The sequence below is a fragment of the Leptonychotes weddellii genome, chromosome 6 (genome assembly GCF_054177405.1).
Source record: "Leptonychotes weddellii isolate Sample4059 chromosome 6, ASM5417740v2, whole genome shotgun sequence".
NCBI classification, from domain to species: domain Eukaryota; kingdom Metazoa; phylum Chordata; class Mammalia; order Carnivora; family Phocidae; genus Leptonychotes; species Leptonychotes weddellii.
The window spans coordinates 137,103,361-137,122,196 of record NC_138374.1 but is presented as its reverse complement, the minus strand read 5'-3'; the positions used below and the strand labels follow the sequence as shown (position 1 = coordinate 137,122,196).

The 18,836-nt window shown below is 39.5% G+C and overlaps 1 protein-coding gene across 6 annotated transcripts in view; it reads right to left on the bottom strand.

Annotated features, from left to right (window-relative positions):
- The window catches only part of ASH1L (ASH1 like histone lysine methyltransferase), a 191,864-nt gene that overhangs the window by 88,826 nt on the left and 84,202 nt on the right, over positions 1–18,836 (bottom strand). For all 6 annotated transcript variants that reach the window (XM_081825479.1, XM_081825481.1, XM_081825482.1 and 3 more), the window contains 2 exons: positions 15,827–15,928; positions 8,752–9,490 (listed from right to left, as the gene is read on the bottom strand). In XM_081825479.1, the coding sequence (XP_081681605.1) occupies positions 8,752–9,490; positions 15,827–15,928 (841 nt within the window). The remainder of the gene's footprint in view (positions 1–8,751; positions 9,491–15,826; positions 15,929–18,836) is intronic.

Sequence of the window (18,836 nt, the reverse complement as noted above, 5' to 3'; positions counted from 1 at the left end):
GCAAGGGAGAAGCAGACTCCCCGCAGAGCAGGGAGTCTGACGCAGGACTCGATCCCAGGACCCTGAGATCATGACCTAAGCCAAAGGCAGACACTTAACCAACTGAGCCACCCAGGCACCCTGTTTTGTAGTTTTCAACATACAAGTTTTGCCTTCCTAAATTTATTCTTAACTATTCTATTCTTTTTGATGCTACTATAAGAAGAACTCTTTTCTTAATTTCCTTTTGGGACGTTTTGGGAAAATTGTTGGTTTACAGAAATGCAACTGATTTTGTATGTGGATTCTGTGTTCTCAACTTTGCTGAACTCGTTCAGTAGCTTTAATAGTTTTTGTGTGAGATCTTCAAGGTTTTTGGCATATAAGATCATGGCATCTGTGAACAGAGCTAATTTTATTTTTTCCTTTACAATGTGGATGCCTTTTACTTCTTTTTCTTGCCTGACGGCTCTGGTTGGAAATTTTAATACTCCACTATATTGAAGTGGCACAGGAGGGCACCTTCCCTCGTTCCTGGCATCAGGGGAAAGCTCTCAACCTCTCACCACTGAGGTTGTCTGCTGTGGGTTTTTTGTGCATGGCCTTTATTATGTTGAGGTAGTTTCTTTCTTTTTTTTTTTTATTTTTTATTTATTTATTTTTTTAAAGATTTTATTTATTTATCTGACAGATAGAGAGACAGCGAGAGAGGGAACACAAGCAGGAGGAGTGGGAGAGGGAGAAGCAGGCTTCCCGTGGAGCAGGGAGCCCGATGCGGGGCTCGATCCCAGGACCCTGGGATCATGACCTGAGCCGAAGGCAGACGCTTAATGACTGAGCCACCCAGGCGCCCCGAGGTAGTTTCTTTCTGATCATAGACTGCTCAGAGTTTTTATCACAAACATGTGTTAGAGTCTGTGAAATTATGTTTCTTCATTTATTGGCATTTGTGTGATTTTTCTTCTTTAGCCTTTTGATGTGATGAATAACCTTAATTGACTTTTAATTGTTGAACAAGTCTTACATAACTGGGATACATCATACTTGGTTATAGGATCTATCTTTCTATCTACCCATCCATCCGTCTATCCAACTAATTTATTATTTATCTTTTTACCTGTTCTTAGGTGTTTAATCATTTATTATTTTTTACTGTTCTCCTTTCCAGGCAAATTCATTTCTACTTCTGTGCCTTATTTCTTTCTTCTGCAATCAAAAATGTTTTCTGCTTTCCTGCTTATCACCTACATATATAAATTCTCCCAGTGCTACGTTTCCCCATGTGCTGTCCATAGACCACACACATCAGAATTACCATGACAGCTTACAAGAAATGCAAATGCCTATTCACAGAATTTTATAAATTCTTATTAATGAAGTCTGGGATGGACAACTTCCTAACCTTGCTGGTATCTATATCCAACACCAGGCACTCACTCTCTCTGTTTTAAAGATTTATTTGAGAAAGGAAGAGTGTGTGTGTGAGTGAGGACAGGGGCAGAGGGGGAGAAAGAGAGAGAGAGAGAGAGACAGAGAAGCAGACTCCCTGCCGAGTGTGGAGCCTGACATGGGGCTTGATCTCACGGTCCCGAGATCATCACTTGAGCCAAAATCAAGAGCTGGACGCTTATGCAACTATGTCACTCTGTACACTCCCTTTACAAGAGCATCCATCTCATTCTACTTAGGCTCTGACACCCTACACTGCATTGATGCTCTCCCCACTTTGTACCATGGCCCAACTCCTCACTCCATTAGGTCTCTAACATCAAACTCAGGGTCACCATGGTTTCCATACCGCATTTGGATACCTATGCCTAATGGCTTTAAAACGGAGTATTTCAAGGGGCGCCTGGGTGGCTCAGTAGGCTGAGTACCTGACTCTTGGTTTCGGCTCAGGTCATGATCTCAGGGTCATGAGACTGAGCCCCGAGGTGAGCTCTGCACTCTGCAGTGAGTCTACTTGAGATTCTCAATCTCCCCTCTCTCTCTCCTCCCTCCCCCAGTGCACGCACACTCTTTCTCTAAAGTAAAAAAAAAAAAAAAAATGGTTTTATGGGGTAGCCTGGGTGGCTCAGTCAGTTAAGTGGCGGACTCTTGATTTTGGTACAGGTCATGATCTTAGGATCATGAGATCAAGCCCCTTGCGGGGCTCTACACTGGCCACAGAACTGGCTTAAGAGTCTCTCTCTCCCTCTGCACCTCCACCACCCACCCCCCTCCACTTGTGTGTGTGCTCTCTAAAAAAATAAAATAAAAAAGATAAAATATGGTTTTATGATATATTTATCTACATCAATACTTTGTTCAGTTTCCATGGTTTTTGTTTTTCTTTTGCTTTATAAAAAGAGTTACCAGCTAGTAAATCATTTTTAGGGACTTGCTTTTTTTTTACTTAATATCATGTTTCTAAGACTCATCCATTATTATTACATATCAGCTGTAATTCATTATTTTTTTTTATTTTAAAGATTTTATTTATTTGAGAGAGAGAGAACAAGAGACAGAGAGCAGGAGAGGGAGGAGGGTCAGAGGGAGGAGAAGCAGACTCCCCGCCGAGCAGGGAGCCCGATGCGGGACTCGATCCCGGGACTCCAGGATCATGACCTGAGCCGAAGGCAGACGTTTAACCATCTGAGCCACCCAGGCGCCCCTGTAATTCATTATTTTTATTACCATATCATATTCCATTGTGTGAAAAGCTAGAATATATTTATTCCTTTTCACGGTAATCTTGGATATTTCCATTTTCTATATGTTATAACCAATCTTGCTACTACCTTTCTGAAGAGTGTTTTCTGGTGATTGCTGGGCAAGAGTTTTTCTAAAGGGGAACTGCTAGATTATATAGGATTTATTTGTAACACATTTTTTTTGTTGTTATATATTCTGGATACCAAAACTATACACATTATATGTGTTATAAATTTCCCACTTTGTAGCAAGTCTTCATATATTTGTCATGATGATGTTTGAGAAATAGAAATAGAAATCCTTAGTTTCTTATGACCAATCATGGCATAGGTTTTATTGGAAGAGTCTAGAGAATTTCTGTAGTATGTCTTCATTCGTTGAGGAACTTTTTTTTTTTTAAGATTTTATTTATTTGACAGAGAGACACAGCGAGAAAGGGAACACAAGCAGGGGGAGTGGGAGAGGAGAAGCAGGCTTCCCGCGGAGCAGGGAGCCCGACGCGGGGCTCGATCCCAGGACCCTGGGATCATGACCTGAGCCGAAGGCAGCTGCTTAACCAACTGAGCCACCCAGGCGCCCCTTCTGTCCCTACTGCAGTGTTACCTCTGTCATATAGCAAGCTTGCATACATACGTGCTTCTGTTTCTCTTACCTACTCAGTTCTACACTGGCTTAATATACCAGAGCCTGAAATTAAGTCTTGGGACAAAACTTTTACTTTACTCATTAATTCCATTCCTTGGAATATACCGTAAAGAAATGAGTGCCCATATCCATCAGTGGACATTAAAGGAATATTAAGAGCAACATTTTTGGATAATAGCCTCAAAGTGGAAATAACCCAACAGTAAAATGGAAAAACTGTATTGTACACAAACAACGGATTAGTACACAATAAAAAGAAGGTAACTACAGCAATGTGTAGCAACATAGATGGTTTAACATGTATATATATGGTGAGCAGAAAAGGTGAGACACAAAAGCATACTTCATGTATAATTCCATCCAAATGAAGTTCAGTAAGGATAAACTAAAGAATATTGTCAGGGTTACATACTTAAATGGTATTTAAAAAGTTATAGATGTGGTTACCTTGGAAGTCAGGAGGCTGATTATGGCTAATGGTAGGGAAGCAGTTTGTGATTGGGAAGGCACATGGGATGCTAGCTAGCAATGTTCCATATATTCACCCCTTCTATGTCTACATTGGTCATTAACTTTGGGAAAAAAATTTTAAACTGATTTATTATGTCTATGTACTTTCTGTATGTGTATTCCCCTCCTTACTTCCCTCACCATCTCTAAAGAGGTTTTTGTTTTTGTTTTTTTTTTACGTTTATTTATTTATGTAAGTATCTCTACACCCACCTGGGGTTCAAACTTAAAACCCTGAGATCAAGAGTCCCAAGCTCCACCGACTGAGCCAGCCAGGCGCCCCTAAAGAGTTTTTTTTTTTTTTTTTTTAAGATTTTTATTTATTTATTCATAAGAGACAGAGAGAGAGAGAGAGAGAGGCAGAGGGAGAAGCAGGCCCCCCGCTGAGCAGGGAGCCCGATGTGGGACTCGATCCCAGGACCCCGGGATAATGACCTGAGCCGAAGGCAGATGCTTAACCATCTTGAGCCACCCAGGCGCCCTCCCCTAAAGAGTTTTAATGAGACTAGAATGATCCTTTTATTTCAAATGTGGTTGAATTTTCTTGTAAACCGTCCGGTCCTGCTGCTTTCTTTTGCCATAAGATTTTAAATTAAAGATTCCATTTATAGAAAAGAAGCACTCAGGCTATTTCTTCTTGGGTAGGTTTTTCCTAGGAATATGTACATCTCAACTGAGATTTGTTGGGTGTAACGTGCTGATAGTCATTTTTTAATCTCTCATATATAGCTTATCTCCTTTTTAACTCATAATGTTCTTCATTGATCAACTTTACGAGTAGTGTGTATATTTTATTAGTCTTCAAGGAACTAACTTTGGTCTTCGGTGATTCTTTCTATTGTACCTTAGCTTTGTTAATTTAATGTATATGTTTCCATCTTCTTCATTTACCATTTTGGGGCTTGTTCTCTTGTTTTTCTCATTTCTTAATTGGCCTCTTGGTTCATGAATTTTCAGCATTAAAAAAATAATATAAGCCTTAAAGGCTATGAATCTCTCTCTAGGCACCTCTTTAGATACATCCTGCAAGTTTTAGTATGCAGCAGAGTGTTTATTCAGTTCTAAGTATTTTTAAGATTTTATGATTTTATTTTTTACCTAGTTTTTAAAATTTATCTTTTTTCCTTTTAGAACCAGGATTTGAACCCAGTTTCTTCTGAGTCTAGAACGCAGCTCATAACCATTACATTATTCTTTTGCGATCTGGTTTGTTATTAAATCAACAAATAGTATCCAAACTCTTTAACATGGCAAACAAAGCCCTCTGCATGATCTGGTCCCCACAATCTTTTCTTTAGACTCATTCTCCAGGCTCTAGACCGTACTCTAATTAGCTCTGTTTTGGCCACAAAAGCCTTCTTTCACTTCCTTAAGCCTGCCATGCCTTTTCATACTCAGCCCATAATGTTTGTTCTAGCCTTGCTCCTTTAAATAGCAGATGAAGTCTACTCTTCAGATTTTAATTTGGTAATTACTTCCATAGGAAACCTAGGTCAATTACCTCAACAATATATTCTTGTAACACTAAATAACTGTTCATACTGGAATTTAGACTGTGTGATTTATGGGGATAGTGAATATATCTGTATTTGCATACCACTGTTACCTATCCTAGCACATAGCATAAATAATTTTGCAATAAATACTTATTGAATAAGGAAATGAATAACCCCTGCTATGTAACAAGTATTATAGTAGGTTCTAGTTAGAAAAAGGTAGAAAACTGTTGCTGTCTCTGGGAACTTTCTATATCATGTCCTTTCTTGATACATCTCCTCTACTCCTGAGGGTAGAAACTGTATCTTTCTCCTCATAATTTCTTCAAATTCTAAAATGTAATTTTGTGGAAAATTAAAGTGTTTAATGTTGGTGACTATGATACCAGAATTTCCTGGAACAGAAAGGCTTTTCTGGAATAAAGCCTTTTCTCTGAAGCACATTTTTTTTTTTTTTTAAAGATTTTATTTATTTGACAGAGAGACATAGCGAGACAGGGAACACAAGCAGGGGGAGTGGGAGAGGGAGAAGCAGCTTCCCGAGGAGCAGGGAGCCCGATGTGGGGCTCGATCCCAGCACCCTGGGATCATGACCTGAGCTGAAGGCAGACAATTAACTACTGAGCCACCCAGGCGCCCCTCTGAAGCACATTTTTAAGGTGACCCTTCCCCTAAAGTGAATGGTCAAAATGTCATGAACTGTCACGTTCTTACCACCATGAAGGCAGAAATCATTCTTTTTTCAGTGTTTTGGTTTTTTTTTTTTAAAGATTTTTTATTTATTTGAGAGAGAGAATAAGTGAGGAGGAGGGGTAGACGAAGAGGGAGAAGCAGACTCCCCACTGAGCAGGGAGCCGGATACAGAGCTCAATCCCAGGACCCCAGGATTATGACCTGAGCAGAAGACAAGACACTTAACAGACTGAGCCACCCAGGTGCCCCTCTTTTCAGTATTTTAAAGCCTCAGTGACTAAAATGGAAAAACACTGATACTAAAATAGGCTGATGGGAAGAAACAATAAAAATAGACCCTAAGACCCCAAAACATATAAAAATTTAGTATATAATAAAGGTATCATTTCCAATAAGTAGGGAAAAATTAATCAACAAATAGTGCTAGTGCTAAGACTACCATATAAATTTTTTTTAAAGTTTAAATTACATCTCTTTTTAAAACAAAATCTCTATTTTCCTGCCTTTCCAAAAAAAAAATACTACAATTCAGTGGGAATATAAAGAGTAAAAACTACATACAACATAAAAACAGCCATGTTTATAAAACTGTAACGTTGACAATGAGTGATCATAAATATAGCACTCATAACTTGTACTAAAGCAAATTTCAACTGATTTAAACACCTATATGCTAAAGCTAATATGGAGGGTGCCTGGGTGGCTTAGTTAACCATATGCCTTCAGCTCAGGTCATGATCCCAGGGTCCTGGGATTGAGTCCCGTATCGGGCTCCCTGCTCGGCGGGGAGTCTGCTTCTCCCTCTTCCTCTGCCCCTCCTCCTTGCTCATTCTCTCTCTTAAATAAATAAATAAAAATCTTAAAAAAAAAAATAAAGGTAATATGGAATCCATTAAAGGAGAACAGTGAAATAAATTATTTTATATTCTTAGCATGGAGTAAGGTAATTCTACGTGTCCCAATGACAAGATCTCTGAGACACATGAAGAGAAAGAGTTAAAAACTACAGTGTGTTACCACTTACATAAGACACCAGCTTTGCAGAGGCACCCACCTGTCAGGTGTAAGAAAAGATGTCAAAGTATACATAGTATACTGATTTTTTCTTTTTAAAGATTTTATTTTTAAGTAATCTCTACACTCAGAGTGGGGCTTGAATTCACGACCCCGAGGTCAAGAGTCACATGCTCCCCGGACTGGGCCAGCTGGGTGCCCCTCCGTGGTATACTGTTCACAGTCACGCCCTTGAGGAGAACAGGATTTGAGAGGAAATGAGATCATGTGAAAAGAGACTTAACTTTTCAATCAGTAAGCTTTCAGTTTCACTAAAAGTAGTACAACCACATACTACAATGAAAAAAATTTCAATCCCATATATTCTCTAGAAAAAAAAGTATTTTTTTTTTTTTTAAAGATTTTATTTATTTATTTGACAGAGAGAGACACAGTGAGAGAGGGAACACAAGCAGGGGGAGTGGGAGAGGGAGAAGCAGGCTTCCTGCAGAGCAGAGAGCCCGACGCGGGGCTCGATCCCAGGACCCTGGGATCATGACCTGAGCCGAAGGCAGGCGCTTAACGACTGAGCCACCCAGGCGCCCCGAAAAAAAAAGTATTTTTCCTAGAGGTATGCATTAGAGAGATATGAAAAACCTCTCCACACAGGATTCACCAAGGCAGATGGCAGAGAAAAAGACTGATAAACTCTCACTGTTCTATTGTTGTTTGGTAAGAAAATATAAAGAAAACTAAATGTCATATAACAAACACTAAGGGTTATCATTCTGACTGTATATAATGAGTACTTAAAAAATAGGTAAGGTACATAAACAAATACTAATGTCCCAATATGCAAATAAGTGCAAATTAAAATAAGTAGGAAGCAACATTTAGGAAGTATGTTTCACCTAAATTAAACTGACGAAGACATTTTGCCCTGCCTCCGATAAAGATTTTTAGAAAGGTAATTTCCAGGGTAGGTAAGAGTTGGGGGTAAGAAGTATACGACTATTACTGTATAAAATTAGTAGAAGTATAAATTGGTGTGGTTTTTAAGAGAGCAGTTTGAAAATAAATGTTAAGAGGCTTAAAAATGTGTCTAGCAGTTTTAATTTGTATTTCTCTAATTGTGAACAGGGGCCGCCATGTAACTATGAGTGAGCATGCTGTATTTAGTAAAGGAAAAGTCATTTGCAAATGGTGAATACTGTATTATAACTCATTAAAAAATACCAAGCATACCTTCAGGGGAAGAATCTGGTTGGATACATAACAAAAGGATTAAAAGCTCTTTTTTGGGGAGTGATTTTTGGCTCTGTGCTCTACACCTTTTAGAAAAGTAAGACTATAACAAGGAAACTATGAAGAAAATAAATCTAACATGCAGAAAAATGTGTGACAATAGGATGAAAAGTCTGGAGCACAGAGAAGAGTCTGAGCCTAAAACTAACTGCAGGCACACAGCTATGTGCTGGGTAAAATACATAACCTCTCCGGGCTTTGAATTCCTCCTCTGCAAAGTCAGGGTTTCAGCCTGGACTGCTACATCCCATGTGCTTCTTAATATTTCATAATTGTGGGCAGCCATAAATAACACTTTTAAATAAAACAGAAGAGTACAGGTTTTACATAATGAAAGGTTAGGAGATTACCTGAAGAATTCAGCTGCATATGTATGTTATGTTTATAAAAAGCTGTTTTTCTCCCCTCAGATAAAACGTCAAACAAGGATAATTACCTTTTAGTATGCTCTTGCTCTTCCTCTGGGAATGGCTTCTGCTTTTTCTTGGTCTGTTCTTCCAACAGCCAACTTTTCCTCTTCAGCCCCTTCTTATGTTCTGGACTCAGGTTTACGCTCTGTACAACAGCCTCAATGACATCCGTAACTGTGTCGGGACGGAGGGGCAGGGCTGCTCTTTCTTCGCCTTCATTGGAGTCAGGGCTGACAAACCGGGCAGCCTGGAATGCTTGCATTGACACCACAGCCTGGAGGGGGCATTTCCGAGGTCGCCCTGGTCTGCGTTTCACAAAGTTATTCCCTGTCCTGGCCTGTCTCTGAAGTTTTTTGGCTTTTAATATTTTATTGACATGGTCCAGGTTTTTCTTAGTGGCCAAGATTTTGTCATAATTGCACATTTTCCGAGCTTGGCGCTGCATGGCTTCCACGACACTTCTCTTGATATGATGGGGCGAGCAGCTGCTCGGCAACTTCTCAGACAGGAGTGAGATGCTGCTACTGCAAGAGTCACTGGGGGCTGAGGGCACCAGAAGGCTGTCCGGTTTTCCCAGGGCTCGCTCCCTGCTGTGGCTGCGGCCTGGACTGGAGGAAGGTGGCCCCGAGGCAGATGCAATCACAGCATCTATATTCTTCTCCAGGGGCTCTTGGTCCTCATGTTGGACCATCCGCTGCAGCAGACTATCCACAGAGTCATCCCCGGAAGCAAGCAATCTTGGACTTCGAGAGGGAACTCCGTTTACTACATAAGATGACAAATCACACATAGAGACAAACTGAACACAGCTAGTCATTTAAATAACTTTTTACATCAAAGGAATACTGCTCCATTTTTCTTAACAGGATTAAACATCCTAACACCATATGCATTTGTCTCTCCCAAGCAAGTTGATGGTTTATTTTCCTGAATAAGGCATATTACAGTAATCATAATAAATTCAAAATTGGCCTGTTTCCCTAACAATATGTGAGTTAAAAACCAACAACAATTCTCAATCTCTGAGATGAGGAGCAGAAAGAAATAGTTTATTTCTTCAAAACTGACGGTCCATTTAACTGTAGAGACTTGCCAGTTGGTGATATTTCTAGTTCAGTGCTTTTTCTGACAATGCTGCAAGTACAAAGGATGTAAGTGAAACTTCTTAAGAAAAGCTTTAAAACTAGAATACTAAACATATGTATAAACTAATTTAGAAAGAATACACGTTGACGGTAAGATCGGAAAATAAGTGGTCTTCGATGAATCTTGTTATCTTAGTGGCCCAATGACTTGGTGAACTTTGTTTCTTCAAATACCACTCCACACTTTTTTTATGACTACACATAATGTGGGAAATGCTCACCTTCCTCTGGTAAGTAAAACATCAGTTTTACAGTATCTGTAAACATCAGATCGTAACAGGGCCATTTCCCAAGATACCTAGTTGCTTACTATTAATGAACACAGGTCATACCTTTCCAAAGCTGATCAACAGATTTCCTACCTATGTGAGTTTAAAATGTGGTACTATTCTAGGTACTCCTTTACAAGCCCGGGGCATTCTAGATTCAGTCTCATCAATTTTTCTCAAATTACCAGTAACTTCCTTCAGATAATATCCAGTAGAGTCTTCTTTAAATTCAGGATTTTTCAAATTTCAAATTCTCAGAGCTATTAAATATCACTACTTCTTAAAATCTGGCCTCCACTGTTTCTCTGGTAATACACTTTGATTATCTTCCAATTACTTGCAACACTATCAGATTTAACTGTAGAGGTCCCTAATCCCCAATACTGTGTCTTTACCTTTCATACTTATTTCCCCACTGGCAACATGTTTATTCTCACAGTTTCAATGATCAGAACACACATACTCATCTTCAATTTTCTCTGAAGATGACCACAATGAGAACTGCTTCCTTCCTATACCTGGCTTGAGCCCATGAGCCTTTCTCACGTTCTCTGGTACAAGTGCTTTCCTTGTTGAACTCTCCACACTCCTTGGCAATTCGCTCAACTACCACCTATATTCTGAGATGCCCAAATCTCTATTTTCTGAATAAAACTTTTTTTCTACTTCTCTACTTTTGCATGTGTCACAGATTTCTCAAACTCACATTCACAACTTATGTCATTACCTTCTCCTTCAACCTTGCTCCTCCAGACTACGAAACTCAGTGAATGATACCATAAAGCCAACTCTTCTACATTATATGTATGGAGCACCAATTACATAGCAGGAATTTTGCAAGCCAAGCTCAGGTCACATCATCTATTACTTTTCCTCTACTCTACCCACAAACCATAAAATGTGGTTCTATGTCAGTCTGGTCTCTTCAACCCATCCCCTTTCCTCCACACTACCGCAGCCGCTCAGCACTGAGCTAACCTGGTCTCCCTGCCCTAATTGCTTGTAGGGCTACTACAACATGTACCCAAGTCTTGTACTTTTTCTCCCACCAAGTGGTAGTGTCTAATTCCCCTCTTGAATATGAGCTGCCCTTAGTGAGTTGCTTCTAGCAAAGAGAATTCCACAGAAGTAAGAACATGTTGATTTCCAAGTTTGGGTTAGAAAAGGCAGGACACATTCCACCTGGGTCTCTCTGAGAACATCTGCCCTTGGAAACCCAGCTTCCACAGTATAAGTCAGTCTAGGCAGGATACTGTCCCGTTTCCCAATAGATCCTGCTAAGGTCATAGACAACAGCTTTCATAACAATGACTGCAGCCATCAGTAAAATCATATTTTTATGTATTATCCCTTTTAGTGTATTTATCCCTTTGGATGTATTTCAAAACAGAGCATTAGTTCAAGGATGGGCCATAAGATGTCTTGTACAAAATTGTATTTGTTTATGTATCTCAATTACTAAACAGAGGGTCTCTACACTCCCTACTATTTCATTTCTTTGTCTATAACTAGAAGGTTAGGACATAGTTCTGACTGAGTGATTTGCCTTTTGAATGCAAAATAAAGGTTGTCACTCTTGTGCTACTGGAGTAAATGAGAATGCTAGGCCAACCAATACTGAGGATATACTGATCAAAAACACTTAGATTTATACTGAATAGGAATTAAATTTGCATTTGGCTCTGGAATAAACTCAGGGCACTACCATTTGACAACAAATTTTCATTAGTTTTTTTCTGGGTTCCACAGGCAATATAAATCTGCATGTGAGGGGCGCCTGGCTGGCTCAGTAGGTGAAGCATCTGCCTTCAGCTCAGGTCATGATCCCAGGGTCCTGGGATCAAGCCCTGCGTCGGGCTCCCTGCTCATTGGGGAGCCTGCTTCTCCCTCTGCCTCTGCGCCCCACCCCACCCCCCCCCCGCCCCCGGCTGTGCTTTCTCTCACTCTCTGTCAAATAAATAAATAACTAAAACCTTAAAAAAAAAAATCATCTGCATGTGAGACAGGAGGTAAGAATGAGCTTGTGGAGAGGTGCTCCTTTTCCTGCTCCTGCCTTCTTCTGTGATGGGTTTGTTTCCATTTGCTCTTACCCTGGTAAATGTCACCTTTAGCGAGTACCAGATTTATGCAGGGAAATCTGATATGAACCTCTGTGCTACTCAGGCTCTATGCCACCAGGAATCAGGCAGATGTCAAGCGGTTCTAATACTCTCTAGTTCTGTTGAATCAAGCTTTCTGAAAACTTCTGGTTTCCTATTTATTTATCTCAAAGTTCAGCAATGTTTTAAGAAATGTTTTCCAAATTTTATCCAGTATTTTAGTTTTAGGTACCAAGAAGTTTGTTTGCTTAGTACATCTAATTTCCTCATTGCTGGAAATAAAGAGCTCAAATTTATACCAACCAAGGCCACCTGAATTCTAGCAGTCCCTTCTCAAGCAGCCAAACTGCTCTAACTCTGCACTTGCCAACTGGTTTTATAAAAATCATCTTCTCAATTATTAACGTCCAAATCTTTCTTGACCTCTTTGTGACATCTGACATTAAGAGGATTCTATTACATGTACTCTTTGATTTTTCTACATAAACATCTGTGTAAAACTTTTATGTCATCACTGACACCTTCTCTTCCACTTCCCTCCAATGCGAATGTTTCTTAAATCTGCGTTCCTGCTGTCCCCTCTGGGTTAGCTCACTCACTGCCAGATCAACGTTTCTATTACATACTGCTAGGTCTGCATCTCTACCAGACGTCCTGCTCAAACTACAAGCCACTGCTTCCAAATGGCTCACTAACATCTCCACCTCAACAGCCCAAACGCTGCTCAAACTGAACATATCCAAACCTGAAGCCATTATCGATGCATTTCTTCACATATTTCTTGTCACATTCCATTCTCCACACTGCAATGCTGCAGAGTTTCTCCAAAATGTGTGTGTGGTAGACTGTGCTGTTATCATAAATACCTGCTGCCCTGCCTTCCATAACATTATACTCCCCCCACTTCCTTCACAGAAGTCTTAACCATGTGATCTGCTTTAGCACTGTAATGTGGGCAGAAACTCTAAGAGCTGGTCAGCGCTTTACTGTGCTGCTCACCCTCTCTCACAAGACCAGCAACACTGCAACAGAGGCTCTGCTGACAGGGTCCTGGAAGGACGGTAACACACAGCAGACCCGCAGTGGTCACAAGGCATGAACAAAAGGAAGACTTTGTGGTCTCAAGCCACTGAAGTGTTGGGCCTTTTTGAGCACCGCAAAATCTATCCCATTCTGAATTATACAATATATCAAATAATTCTTATCTTCCCTGTTCAAAATCCTTCAGTGGCTCCCAACTGCCTCCACAACAGAGTCTCAATGCCTTCAAATGAAACAAACACACAAAAAGGCCTATGCTGTATGGGGTCCAGTCTGTTACTACTTTTACAGCCTCGCTCTCTACCACAGTCACATAATATCCCTCACACACTAGTGACATCCATGTGCTGCTCTCCAAAAATAGCATTCTCTTTCATGGTTCTGTGCCTTTCTCTGTGTTAAACACCTTCTTACTCTTTACCCTGCCCCAGTGTCGACACAAGTGACAGTAGTTTATGTGTCACACCTTAAGGGATGTCTTCTTTAGTCACGCACATGGTAAGTGCTGGAGTTCCTCTGTGTGTCACCATATTTGCTCACTGGTCCGTTACAGAATTTAACACACCTTTGCTGGTGACTATGTCTGAATCCTTGAGGGTAGGAGCCTTATCTTATCATATTTGTATCTCCAATGCTCAGTATTCAGTTACTCTCAGTAAATATTTATTTGAATGAATAAAACGGTCTTATAGTAAGAGTAACTTTATGGATCTAGGTATTATTTCTTTTGTTTACTGAAGTAAAATATTTTGGTGATTTTCTTTGTGGCTATCTCCTTGAAATCTCATTCTTTTCAGGGGTTGGCAAACTTTTTCTGTAAAAATCTCAATGGTAAATATTTTAGGCTTTCGAGGACACATATGATGTCTCACATATACGTTTTTCCTTTCTCCTTTATCTTTTTAAGCAATCCTTTAAAAATATAAGAACAGGGACACCTGGGTGGCTCCATCGGTTAAGTGTCCAACTCTCGGTTTCGGCTCAGGTCATGATGTCAGGGTTGTGGAATCGAGCCCTGTATCAGGCTCTGCAGTTAGTGGGGAGTCTGCCTGAGATTCTCTCCCTTTCCTTCTCCCTTCCCTTCTACTCCTCTCCTCTCTCCCAGCTAGTCCTCTCTCTCTCTAAGTAAATAAAATCTTAAAAAAAAGGAACAGTAAAAATGATTTTTAGCTGAAGGCTGCACTAAAAGAGGCCTTGGGCAGCACTGGTCCACAGGCTGCAGTTTCCTAAACCCTGGTCTAGGTCGATACCATCAAAAGTAGTCAGTCACTGTTGGAGAGTCTCTCTGAAGCAGTATGAAAACAAAGCGTTCTGAGACAAAACCCTCACTGCTGCTTGGGTTCAACTGTACCTCTGGCACAATGGTGCTAATAAAAAGCTTCAAATATGCTGAAGCCCGTCGTCAGATAAATTCAACAAGCACGACATGGGTACAATTTGACAGGCTGGCCTTGAACTGATGAAGGAACCAGATTTTCTGACCGTAAGTCACAAGTGATCTACCAATCAAAAAATATGACAGAAAGCCAAGAAATGGTATGTCACTTCTTGCCTGAAACTTTTAATGGTTCCTGAGTGTAATTAGTAAGGTTCCCTACATGCCTTTACAGCCTCATCTTTAGTCCCTTTACCTAACCACACTGGCTCTTTTATTTAATTTCTTAAACTCACTGTTCTCCCCTTTACATGTGTTACTTCTACTGCCTAGAATGATCCTACCAGTGCACATCTCTCCTGATGACACTGATAGATTAAAAAGGACTTCTTCCTCTGCAATCCTCAGAGGACAGATATATATATCTGTATATATAAGATATATAAGATATCTGTATATCTTAAATATAAGATATATATATATGTGTAATATATATATTATCCTCTAGTTTTGTTTTTTTTATAAACACACAACCAGTAAAAAGGAAAAATTGAGAGCATAATCTAAATCTATGTATGAACTGCACAAATATGATATACTGTATTAAGAGGTTATACATATTTAAAATATATAAACATTACACATTTTAAAAGTTAAGGTTAGAAATAAATATTAATAGAGATTCTTCTTACAACCTCATAAATTGTTTTGCACATCGCAGAGATCTGTAAATGCTACTCTGGAAACGACTGCTTTACTAAGACAATTTTATATATATAGCCAAGCCTTTATTAAATAGTTCCAATCCACATTGCCCTGTAACACCACACACTCCTCTACCTCAACTCAACTTTTAAAATCTCTATTTTGTGTCTGCCTACTCTTGTACCTAGTCATTTTGAATTATTCCCTCTGGACCCCATCAAAACAACTGCACATCTGGGAGCAAGCCTACCTGGACTTAAGGAGCATGAAAGGGAGGACTAGGACACTGTTTTAGTGTACATTTCTGCTCATTCACACATCCCACAACCGCTTCTGTTTTTTCCTATGGTACGTAAATACAAATTGTAATTTATGTTGTAAAAGTTTATAGTATCATATTTTAAGTCTGTTCACAAGTAACAGGTGGGAGATTCTAGTTAAAGTCTGGTGAAATAAACAGTACTTGCCTGTTGAAGAAGTACTCTCAGATGACGACCTCTTCCGGGTGGGGCTACAGTTTGTGCTCTCTGATGGTCGCTGGGAAGACTTTTCTGAGGTTGGCTGAGAACCTGGAGGGAGAGGAAAAGATAGACATCATAGGAAAATTCAAGTCTAAAAATGAAGTCAAACGATGCTGTGTCAGAACTGTAATGTTTTGGTTGTTGTCACTGCCATTCCCTGCAATAATACAACTTCTAAGTGGACGACAACAAGTGGACAATAAGCAGAGGACAAACCATACTACGTGCTGCCAACAGAATTCCACAGGTCTCATGTACATGAATTTCTCCTGTTACGTTAACAGAGGGAAAACTAGTTTTAGTGGAAGAATGAACAGAATACACGATTTAGTTTTTATGTATCACTACTATGAAACATATTAAGACATTTATTGATAAAGGTCACTAACCAAATTCTAATCATGTCTGTTCCTGATTATCAATTCAAATTCATCATATGAACTGACAAACAAAATTTATAATGCAATTAATTAGGAATGACTAATGTGAGAAAGCAGGTCCACTCTGAGCATTTGATAGAATCAGAGGTGAGAAGCAGAGTCAGACCTTAGATCAGTACATCCTATCTACTCCACAGAAGTCACTTTCCTAGTCTGTGTGTTTCCTCTACAGCATATTCGGGAAGAGCTGGTGACTAATTTATCCATGGAACAGAGCAAATCTACTTTAAAGCTGTACACATAAGGTTCCTATATACATAAGAGGTCATAAAGACAAAGAAACAATTTCCTTTCAAAAAGTTACACACTTTTTGCCAAAACCCGAAATCAGTGCAGCATAATTTAACACATTTCTTACTGAAGAGAAAAGTATGTTGTTCAGGAAAGATTATTTTTCTGGATAAAATATACTTGGTTCTGATACAGGATTCCTTATAACCAAAAAAGCCAGCTGTTGAGAATACATAATAAATATCCATCTCATGTTTATCAAAAAACTAGCAGTACTGTGAAATGTTTACTTTTAACTAGAAAAGAAATTACAAATAGAAAGCCTTACATGTAACTAGAAGCACAAAAGGTACAAGAAATCAAATACTTGAAGATGAGATTTTTAAGATCTGCCTCTAAATGAGAGTTAACTCCTTAATGAAGACGTGACTAAGTGAATGAAGAACAACCTGAGGACAGAAGAACTGAATGGAGCTACGTTTCTAGTATTTCCCTTTCTCTGAGAGAAATAATAAACCCCAAGCCCTGTTTTTATTTATATAGTATCTTAAATCACATCATTGTAAATCCTCTTTTAGCAGGCTCTTTTAGCATTGCCCAGGTGAGATATAAGACTATGTGTTGCCATTCAAGAGTAACAAGTTAGATTTTTGGGAAACTGATATTGTGATAGTACATCCTATTTCTCAAACAGTGACGACTAATGTGAGATCTAATCAAGAAGCAATACTGTTTATTGTTGAATCTTAAAAATAAATACAAAGGGATTTTAAAAACCAGCAGTACAATAAATCCCCCCTAGATTGTGGTTCAGATAAAATTTCCATTAAAGAGCTAAATACCATAATAAAAATATCTAAGTGAAGACATAACTTTATAAGTATTAATACTGAAAAATTCATACACTGGACAGATAAATATTTCCTACTCAGACACAGCCAAGACAGAAGACAACAGTGGCCAAGAAGCTTGAGACATCAGTGAATTCTCTATCACTATTCTCCTGATGAATAGGCAAACAATCTTAGATTAACTACGAGGGAAAGGAGGTGTTGGAGAGTACTTTTTATAAAGTCTTCTCTCTCAGTCATAAACTAACATTTATTGAGGGCACTTTATATGCTTAGTCCTATGCTAGACATTGTGGAGGTGGGGGAGAGATATAAAAACAGCATACAAGTCTCTGCCCTCAAGGAGCTGACCTAGGATCTTGAACGTCATCATGTACTACATTTCAGATGGCATTTGTGCCATCCATTCTTGAGCTCCGTCTTCAGTTTCTAGGCTATTTGGTAACGTTTCCCAAATTTCTTGCTCATCTTCAAGAAAGTCTTGATGAGGCTTCAACTGTACCTTTGATCATCAGGATATCCTGAGAATCACCCTGCCTGGCCTCACCCACCTCAGGGTAAAAGAGGGTACGGGCACTTTCTTCAAAGCTCCTTCTTTTGGTGGCATCTGGAGCTGCAGAGGAGGCAGTGGGAGGTGGAATGGGGGTCAGATCCCCGGAGATCGTTATTGGCAGCATTGTACAGCAATTCCTGAGAAACTGAAACAATTGAGAGAGACATGGCTTAGCTCACTTAGCTTCTGAGCCGCTTTTCATTTCCTGAAAGTAATGGAGGCCAGCAGCCCATTCTTAGGATTTAACAGGAGATTGGAATAAAACTTCATTCAGGATGGTTCTCATTTTTCATTTTAAAAGTCTGTTTGAATTCCCTTTTCATAAAAAGCAGAGATGTTCTTAACACTATTCCATATTTAAGGGGAATAAGGATGTATCCCTGAGATATAGATCTCTAGGGTTCAGTAATCATCAGATCTAGATCCTTATTTCATTTTAAAACGTTGCTTATAGGATAGTAAGATGATGAGAATACCTGAAAAAAATGACCTAATGATGTAAAGCAACCAAGATTAAGACTGGAAAATGATGACCAAAACTTACATGCACGAGGTAGCAACCTGTTAAAGATGTTCAAACTGGCCTAACAGCAGAAATCATAGGAAATCTGCAAACATTATCTCCAACTGCCAAAAACGTACTGTGCAGCTGGGTGGCTAGAGAAGAGCAAAGTAACACCCAGAGAGAACAAGCATGTCCATTTCAAAAGCGACCAATAAATCCATGTTTCAAAACCTAAAAGAGAGTGCAGCGCAGAACTGTGTGTGGTGGAATGTTAAGTACATCACCAAGGGGCAAGGTGCCCTGAGTCTGAATCCTGGCTCTGCTACAAATTAGATTTTAAGATCCAGGCAGGTAAATGCACTTGAATGTTGGTTTG